Source organism: Xyrauchen texanus, chromosome 6, assembly GCF_025860055.1.
Source record: "Xyrauchen texanus isolate HMW12.3.18 chromosome 6, RBS_HiC_50CHRs, whole genome shotgun sequence".
Classification (NCBI taxonomy): domain Eukaryota; kingdom Metazoa; phylum Chordata; class Actinopteri; order Cypriniformes; family Catostomidae; genus Xyrauchen; species Xyrauchen texanus.
In genome coordinates, this window is record NC_068281.1 from 175289 (window position 1) to 185000 (window position 9712).

A 9712-nucleotide genomic window follows, 5' to 3' on the forward strand; every position below is an offset into this window, starting at 1 on the left:
CCATAATCTTCATGACAATTCAACATATTTCACACCAAATGCCCATTAGTGTAATACAGTGAAAAATACAATAATCCAATGTTTATCTTTTCACGTAAATCAGCATAAATTGAAGCCAGTACAACTGATACTCCATGATGTATAAATACTTTACAATTTAAATAATAGGTCATTTTATTCACATTACAGTAATGACAATTTGTGGTGAAAGTATATTTATTTATTTTTTTCTCCCAATGTGTAACGCCCAATTCCCAATGTGCTCTAAGTCCTCGTGGTGGTGTAGTGACTCGCCTCAATCCGGGTGGTGGAGGACAAATCTCAGTTGCCTCCACGTCTGAGACCGTCAATCTGCGCATCTGATCACGTGACTTCTTGAGCGCATTACCATGGAGACGTAGCGCGTGTGGAGGCTTCACGCTAATCTCCGTGGCATCCACGCACAACTCACCACACGCCCCACCGAGAGCGAGAACCACATTATAGCGACCATGAGGAGGTTACCCCATGTGACTCTACCCTCCCTAGCAACCGGGCCAATTTGGTTGCTAAGGAGACCTGACTGGAGTCATTCAGCACGCTCTGGACTCAAACTCACGACTCCAGGTGTGATAGTCTGGCTGGAGTTACTGTAAAGTTTCTATATACACTATATTAACTAAAGAGCCCCTTGATACAAGACTTTTTAAAGATGTCGTTCTGCAAGTGTTTCCTATGCGAACGGTACATCCCGTCATCTAATAAGCACGAGAGCTGTGCTCACTACCTGGGCCACGCCCACGCACAAGCAGCTCTCATGGAGACAGACTGCCCTCACTGCGAGGGTATGAATCTCAGGACGTTGTGCTCTTGGATCTGAGGGAAGATACAGCCTCTCGTGCCCTCCCACCCACCTCTTCTGTGTTAAGTCCTGAGGGACTACATGAGGCGGCATGGAGGGGCAGTAAGGTTGAGCTGGAAGAGTTAGAGGAGGATCTTGTGCCACCTGCACGCAAATATGCATGTAATAAGCTCCAGCCCTCTATTGAAGTGGTGGCTCTGACAATGGGGATGATGCTGTGTCACTCGCAGCTTCAGGCGAGTGGTTCACGGAGAATATGGCCGCCTGTTCCCCCAGCGAGGGTGAAGAACGTGCACACCCCATGGACAAGGAGCATCTTTGCATTCTCTCTCTCTCGAGAGAGAGAGTGGTTTAAGAGCTCGGTCTTCAGTGGTCCAGAACAGCAAGAAAAGTCTTGCCTGGATGAATGGGTTTTGTAAACCGGCTGTCGTCAACAGAACGTGGTCTGGAGAAGCGCACCAGTCTTTCATGAAGTCCACATGCAGCTCACAAAGACCTTCCATGTCTTAATTTTCATGCACTCAGGTCAGAGATGCTGCCATCCACACTAAAGTGGACCACATTGAGGAAAAAGGCTACTTAAAGCTTTCCCCGGTGGAACAGGCAGTCACAGCTCACCTCTGCCATAATACTGCCATTAGATGGAAATCCTGCCCACGTGTTGACTGAAGTCCGCACTGACTAGAGGAGCTTATAAAGCAGCAGGTCAAGCTGGTTCAGCACTCCACAACATGTTGGTACTCAAGGTTTTTCAATCTAAGCTCCTCAAACAAATGGATGAGCAAGGCCCCGATCTAGAGCTGTTCAGAGAGATCTGCACTGCTTCAGATTTGGCGCTGTGAGCCACAAAAGCTACCGCTCAGCCATTGGCACAGCGCTGAGCAGCCTGGTGGTTCTGGACCGGCATATTTGGCTAACTTTCACAGAGATGCACGACGCAGAGAAAGCCACCCTCCTCTGCCCAGAGCTCACCATTATTCATGGCTCAGAGCCGAAGAAGGCTTGATTCAAGGTGCACAGTGTTTCTCCCCTTTTCCCTTTTACTGTTCATCAAGAATGGGACATTGTTAAAAATGTTGCTTCTTTGTGTATTACTCAAACAGAGGTTGATCTCACAAAAGAGAAAAAAGCACCCATTGTCAAACACATATCATTGATCCCACACACTATGCTCAACCACTTCCCTATGGTGAGCGGCGCTCTATTTCCAATAGCGAGCGTGTCAATTAGCCTGCTGTCCCGCTGCACAAACACGTGGCGACTCCACAGGGCCGTGTTGGACTGGGTGTTAAAAACAATCGAGCACGGTTATACGATTCATTTTGTATGCCGGCCACCTCGCTTCAGAGATTCACACACAAAGTTTCACAGTCTCCTCACAAAAAACGGCATAGAGACTGTCCCAGAACATGACACACACAGTGGTGTTTACATCCATTATTGTTGTGAAGAAAGACGGTGGGCTTCAGCCCAATCTAGACCTGAGACACTTGAATTGTGCGCTAGCGAAGCGCCCATTCAAAATGTTAACTCAGATAACTTCTACCAACAGGGTGTTATGCTAGATTAAATCTTCAAAAGAAAAGTGGTGACCACAGATGCATCCAACACCGGTATGGGCATGGTGTACGATGGACAACCGGCTTTCGGCACCTGGACAGGTGTGAAACGAGTGTCTTTCTAGCTTTGAGAGATTTTCATTCCGACATTGTGAATCACCACGTTCTGATTCATTCGGACAACACAACAGTAGTGACGTACATAAATAGCATAAATAGAAGTTGACCTATTTGCCTTCATAGAGAACACCCACTGTCCCCTCTGGTATTCCATGTCCCAAACCCCGCTGTGTGTGGGTACACTGGCTCACCAATGGCCGGCGAAACGAAAGTAGGTGTTTACCCAGGTGCGCCTCCCAATCATTCCTGGTTTCTGGAGATGATAGAAATACTAGATGGACTTTGTAGGAAATACAGCTGAGGAAAGACCTTCTCTCTCAAGCACAAGGCATGATTTGGCATCACCAGTCAGAGCTGTGGAACCTATATTTGTGACCCCTGAACTGTGCACATCAGACCAGCCCTGGTTCAGATGGTGATGAATATTACTTTAATAGAGCACTGTCCACGAGACACCTCTATGTACTTAAATGGCATGTTTTTGCAAATTGGTGCTCTTTACGTGGTAAAAACCCAGTGAACTGCCCAATAGCTGAGATTTTGTCATTCCCTCAAGAGCAGCTGGATGCTGGTCTTACCCCTCAAGGTTTGTGTAGTGACTATATCAGCATACCATTCCCTGGAGGCTGGCTCTTCAACAGGCAAACATAATCTAGTCATAAAGCTCCTTAGGGGAGCGAGGCGTTTGAAACCCCTTCGTCCTGCTATGGTCTCGACTTGGGACTTGAATCTGGTTCTGAAGGCACTCACAAACTCCCCGTTTGATCCACTGGAATCTTTTGAGCTGCGGGTGCTTTCCTTAAAGACTGCACTCCTATTGGCTTTGGCCTTATTTAAATGGGTGGGTGACATGCAGGTGCTGTCGATTGAGAGCTCATGCCAGGAGTTTGGTCCAGATCTGTCAAAAGCCACCATTAAACCTAGAAACGTCTACGTGCCTAAGGTGATATCAATGGGGTTTCAGGACTCAGGTGGTTCGTTTACAAGCCTTCTTTTCCCTACATTTAATTCAGATGAAGAACAATCTACGCATATGCCCAGTGAGAGCATTGCATAAATATGTTGCATGCACCCATCAGTTTAGGCTGTCGGATCAACTCTTTATTTGTTATGGAGGATGCGCAAAAGGAATGTCCATCTCCAAACAAATGCTCTCTCGCTGGATTGTTGATGCGATCGCCCTCACTTACGAATCACAGGGTGCGAATTGCCCTATTGGTGTCAAAGCGCATTCAACAAGAGGCATGTCCTCATCATGGGCATAGGAAAATGGTGTGTCCTTACAGGACATATGTTTGGCAGCAGGATGTTCATCACAAAACATGGTTGAGAAGTTTTATAACCTGGACGTGGCATCCATCTCTTCACAAGTCCTCTCTGTATAGAGTGCTACTTGCTTTCAAATGGGTGAGCCCAAGCCCTTATTAAGGGAGTGTTACCGACTATAATCAACACAGCCACCTAATTATATGCTGTTGAACTGCTCCTTTAAAAGACATAAGCACTAAGAGATAAAACCAACTTTCCCAACCTTGTTGTGAGAGGGTTAATAACCCATACTGTGTATATCTATATGGTTCATATAGATCCCAGAATACATTCATTTCCATGTGGGAGACTATTCATATACACTTTAATATGGCTTATAAGTCGGCCTGTGAGTCCTTATGAATATCTTTATTTAGTGTTATAACTCTGGGAATGTAATGTCACGTAGTGCTGCATGATGGGATATCGTTCCCCATAGTGCTTAAGGCAATGTCGAGTGACTCACTCTTGTTCCTCAGTCAGAAAATTCTAAAGAAATGTTGACTGAGCGCCCGCTTATATAGGCCAACCTCACACCTAAAGGGGCGGGGCTCAGTCACCATTGCCAATCAGAGGATTGCCGTGATTGAATAAGAGTTTCAACAAGGTTGTCTAGAAGGACTCCCCATAGTACTTACAGCAATGTCTCACTCCCTTCATCTCATAGAACCGAATTTACATTTTAAGACGATTGTTTGATTTTGCCAAAAGAGTCAGGGGTTTTGTGAATGTAGTTTGAAGATTTGCTTTTGTGTTTAAAGTTGTGAGAAAATGGGTGAAGTTTTCAAGAAACATGTTTTAGCAATTCAGAAAAACTGTAATAGTGGTTAAAATTTTAATAAATCATAGTCTAAGTTAAAGTATTTTCTTCTGTGTGGTAAAATTGCCCAAATGTTATTTGCGGCATTTCTGATTATCTGAAAGTCAGTGGGGACATGTTGAATGTTGGTGGGGACATGTTGAATGTTGGTGGGGACATGTTGAATGTTGGTGGGGACATGTTGAATGTTGATGGGGACATGTTGAATGTTGATGGGGACATGTTGAATGTTGATGGGGACATGTTGAATGTTGGTGGGGACATGTTGAATGTTGATGGGGACATGTTGAATGTTGGTGGGTACATGTTGAATGTTGGTGGGGACATGTTGAATGTTGGTGGGGACATGTTGAATGTTGGTGGGGACATGTTGAATGTTGGTGGGGACATGTTGAATGTTGATGGGGACATGTTGAATGTTGGTGGGTACATGTTGAATGTTGGTGGGGACATGTTGAATGTTGATGGGGACATGTTGAATGTTGGTGGGGACATGTTGAATGTTGATGGGGACATGTTGAATGTTGATGGGGACATGTTGAATGTTGGTGGGGACATGTTGAATGTTGATGGGGACATGTTGAATGTTGGTGGGGACATGTTGAATGTTGATGGGGACATGTTGAATGTTGGTGGGGACATGTTGAATGTTGATGGGGACATGTTGAATGTTGTTGGGGACATGTTGAATGTTGATGGGGACATGTTGAATGTTGGTGGGGACATGTTTAATGTTGATGGGGACATGTTGAATGTTGGTGGGGACATGTTGAATGTTGATGGGGACATGTTGAATGTTGGTGGGGACATGTTGAATGTTGATGGGGACATGTTGAATGTTGGTGGGGACATGTTGAATGTTGATGGGGACATGTTGAATGTTGATGAGGACATGTTGAATGTTGGTGGGGACATGTTGAAAGTCGGTGGGGACATGTTGAATGTTGGTGGGACATGTTGAATGTTGGTGGGGACATGTTGAATGTTGATGGGGACATGTTGAATGTTGATGGGGACATGTTGAAAGTTGGTGGGGACATGTTGAATGTTGGTGGGGACATGTTGAAAGTTGGTGGGGACATGTCCCAGACAGACCTGTGCATCTGTTTCTTTGTGCATCAGTGAGACAGACAGTTGTTGTAGTTGCTCCTCCATGTGTCTCACTCTCTGTGTCAGCTGACTCTTCTCCTCCATCAGCTCAAGAATCACTCGCTCTTTACAACACACAGCGGCGGTTAACTCTTCGATCCTACACAACACACACACACACACACACACACACACACACACACACACACATCATAGAATTAACATAATACATACAGAAAAAAAGAAATAAAAAAAACCATAATAACGTAGACAATTACAGTCCTGGATGCGTGTGTGTGTGTGTGTGTGTGTGTGTGTGTGTGTTGTGTGCATGCATGTGTGTGTTGTGTGCGTGTGTTGTTTACATGCATGCATGTGTATGTGTGCGTGCATGTGTTTGTGTGCGTGCATGTGTGTGTGCGTGCGTGTGTGTGTTGTGTGTGCATGCATGCATGCATGTGTGTGTTGTGTGTGCATGCATGCATGTGTGCGTGCATTTGTGTGTGTGCATGTGTATGTGTGCGTGCATGCGTGTGTGTGCATGTGTGTGTGTGCATGTATGTGTGTGTGTTGTGTGCATGCGTGTGTGTGTTGTGTGTACATGCATGCAGGCATGCATGTGTGTGTGCGTTTGTGTGTGTGTGCATGTGTATGTGTGCGTGCATGCATGCGTGTGCAGTGTGTGCATGCATGTGTGTGTGTTGTGTGCATGCGTGTGTGTGTGTGTGTGTTGTGTGCGTTTGTGTATGTGTATATGTATGTTGTGTGTGTGTGTGTGTGTGTGTGTGTTTGTGTGTTGTGTGTGTTGTGTGTGTGTCTGACCTCTGTCTGTCTCTCTCTTCTTCAGGCTCTAAGCTCATGTTTCCTGATGTCTCCTCAGGGAGCGTCTCCATGGTGACGGAGGGATGCTCATTCAGGCTGCTCATGTGATCGAACGGACACTGCTGAAACATTTCATCAACAACATCATTAACCAGTCTTTTCCTGATTACTCTTACATAAAAAGCATTTCTTTATTTATTTGAATTCTCAGAATCTATATTGTTATTTTTGGGTTTGAGTTTGTATTTGTCTGCATTATAATTAACTTTAAATAAAAACAACAAAAGGATTTTTCATGTTAACCCAACCAGAGGTCCTCATCGTAAATTTAAAATGTTTTGTTGTTGTTGCAAATACTGGCTATAGGCATTGCAATAACTGAGGAGCCACATGTGTTCACTGAATAATAGTGTCATTTTGGACTCTTGTTTCAAGATATCCACATTACTGTTTTATCATGAATAAATAAAGGTACATTTCTAGTTCCAACATTATTTGTACTTCAGAGCTTTGTTTTGTTGGACAAGAAAAATCTAGCTTGATACCATGTGACCCATATTTAGATTTAAAGCATTGAAAATGAGTAAAAATGTAATAATTTACCCATGGAGCCACATTGAGAGCCCCGTAATCTGGGATTTAACAATAAAGATACAAAAAGGAAAGATTGTTCAGATCCAGAATCTAAGAGGATGTTAAGTTCCCCTTCTGTCACTCACTCGATATTGTGTTGATGTAGTGACACTAGGGGTCGATCTTGGGCCCCAAAACCCCTCAGATACGGGTATAAAAGAAGGAATGCCCGCTCTCATTCAGATTTGTTGTACATTATAATGAAATGCTTTGAGAAATTAGTAAAAGAAGAATTGTTAGGTAAAACTAAGAATCTGTTAGACCCTCTTCAGTTTGCCTACAGAACTAAGCGAGGTGTTGAGGACGCAACAGCAACTCTACTAAATATAGTACTGCAGCATCTAGAGGGTAGTAAAACACACGCCAAGCTCTTATTTATTGATTTCTCATCTGCTTTTAATTCTCTACAACCACATATTTTAGCAGATAAGTTAATTACTAATTTTGGTCTTGATCTTAACTTGGTAGGTTGGGTCTTAGATTTTTTAACTGAACGAACTCAAAGAGTGCTTGAGTAAATGGTAGTCTCTCAGCCCCCTGATAACATCTACAGGTTCTCCTCAAGGATGTGTCTTGTCTCCTTTATTGTATATTTTATATACAAATGATTGTATAAGTAAACATAAAAATAGGCATTTTTAAAATTCGCAGAGCGACACAGTCATTGTGAGTCTTCTAGAAGACAATGAAATCTGCCATGGTCCAGTGGTTGATGATTTCAGTAAAATGGTGTGATGATGCCTGTTTGCAGCTCAATGTATCCAAGACAAAAGACATGAGTATTGACTTCAGAACACAAACACATCCTTCCCAAGACACATTTATTAAGAACAAGAAGGTGGAATGTGTGGAAAGCTATAAATATCTGGGGACAATTATTGATAAAAGATTGCGGTTTGACTTGAACACAGAGGCCCTGTGTAAAAAGGGACAGCAGCGCATTTATTGTCTTAGAAAATTGAGATCATTTAATATAGACAAGACACTGATGGAACTGTTCTATAAGTCTAATATAGAGCCAGTGTTGTCCTTTTCCATTAGCTGCTCAGAAACAGTGGGAAGATCATAGGCAAAGAGCAAAGATGCTTGACAGGTCTGTTCAACAGAAATGTTTTGAGTCGAGCACACTCTGTGATTTTAGACAGTGAACACTTCTTATACCCAGAGTTCTCCATGCTGCCCTCAGTTCAGTCGATTATCGATTACCAAAGATTAAAAATAATCGATATAAATTCTCCTTTGTTCCGAGTGCAATTAGACTACTAAATAAGTCTTAAAGGTATTTATTAAGGGTTTTTATATTTTTTATTCTATATTTTATGTATTTATTGTATTTGAAATTCTTAATGTGTATTGTTATTGCTATTATGATGTATTTGTATGTGTCAGTTTGTGTCTGTTTATCTGTGCTGCACCCAAATTGCCCATAAGGGATCTTAATAAAGCTTGACTTGACTTGACGGAGCCGAGCGGTTGTGTAATACGGTCGTGCTGAATACTACTGCTGTTCCAATCACCTCTGAAAGTAGCTTATGCTATTGGATATACAGCAGCTTTCTCTCCTTCTAACTACGATTAGTGCAGATTATGCCACTGGGCGCTTCGACAGCACTACTAAAAGAATATATATTTCTGAAAAGAGTATATTTTCCTCTATTTAGGGGTGGCAGTGGCTCAGGTGGTAGAGCAGGTTGTCCTCTAATCGCAGGGTTGGCGGTTCGATTTCTGGCCTACACGACTCCACATGCCGAAGTGTCCTTGGGCAAGACACTGAACCCCAAATTGCTCCCAATCGCTCTGCCGTCACTGGTGTGTAAATGGGTGAATGAGACGTAGTGTAAAGTGCTTTGAATACCGCTAAGGTTAAAAAGGTGCTATATAAGACCATTTATTAGAGCAACAAATTCTGAATCTGGTCGAGATGGGGGACACCGACAACGTTCGCCTTCTCAACACGCCCATCTCCCAGATCAGCCTATTCGGCGACACCGTTGAGGTCTTTGCCCAGCAATTCTCAGCGGTGAAGAACCAGATGGAGGCTATAATGCACATCTTTCCCTGGCGCGGCTCAAAATCCCGTACCCCATTTGCTCGCCGAGGGCGTCCCCCTACGGTGGCGAAAGCCCAGATGGCTCCACCACAGCCCGAGCGTAGAGCCCCCTACAGGAAGCTGACACCCCCATCTACATACTCAACTATCTCGAAGACTGGCTGATCCTAGCACACTTTCGACAGTTGCTGTGCGCACACAGGGACCTGGTGCTCATGCACCTCAGCCATCTGGGCTTCGGGTCAACTGGGAAAAGAGCAAGCTCTCCCCAGTTCAGAGCATCTCTTTTCTCGGCATGGTCACGGTGTCAGTCAGTGCTGAACTGCCTGAACTCTTTCAGGTGGAGGACAGCAGTTCCACTGAAACACTTTCTTTTTTATACCCGTATGTCCGGGGGAGTGATATGCACATTTTCATTACCCTTTTCTCAAAGATCTGAGGTGTTTTGGGGCTCCCAAGAGCGACCCCTA

The 9712-nt window shown here is 44.0% G+C and overlaps 1 protein-coding gene across 2 annotated transcripts in view; it reads right to left on the minus strand.

Moving 5' to 3' along the window:
- LOC127645810 (myomegalin-like) overlaps positions 1–9712 on the minus strand; it is a 106717-nt gene that overhangs the window by 4634 nt on the left and 92371 nt on the right. Inside the window, exons 7-8 of one of the 2 annotated variants that reach the window (XM_052129488.1) lie at positions 6560–6678; positions 5744–5897 (exon numbers count right to left, since the gene is read on the minus strand). In XM_052129488.1, the coding sequence (XP_051985448.1) occupies positions 5744–5897; positions 6560–6678 (273 nt within the window). Of the gene's footprint in view, positions 1–5743; positions 5898–6559; positions 6682–9712 lie in introns of both variants that reach the window. The other variant, XM_052129487.1, reaches the window with a different exon arrangement.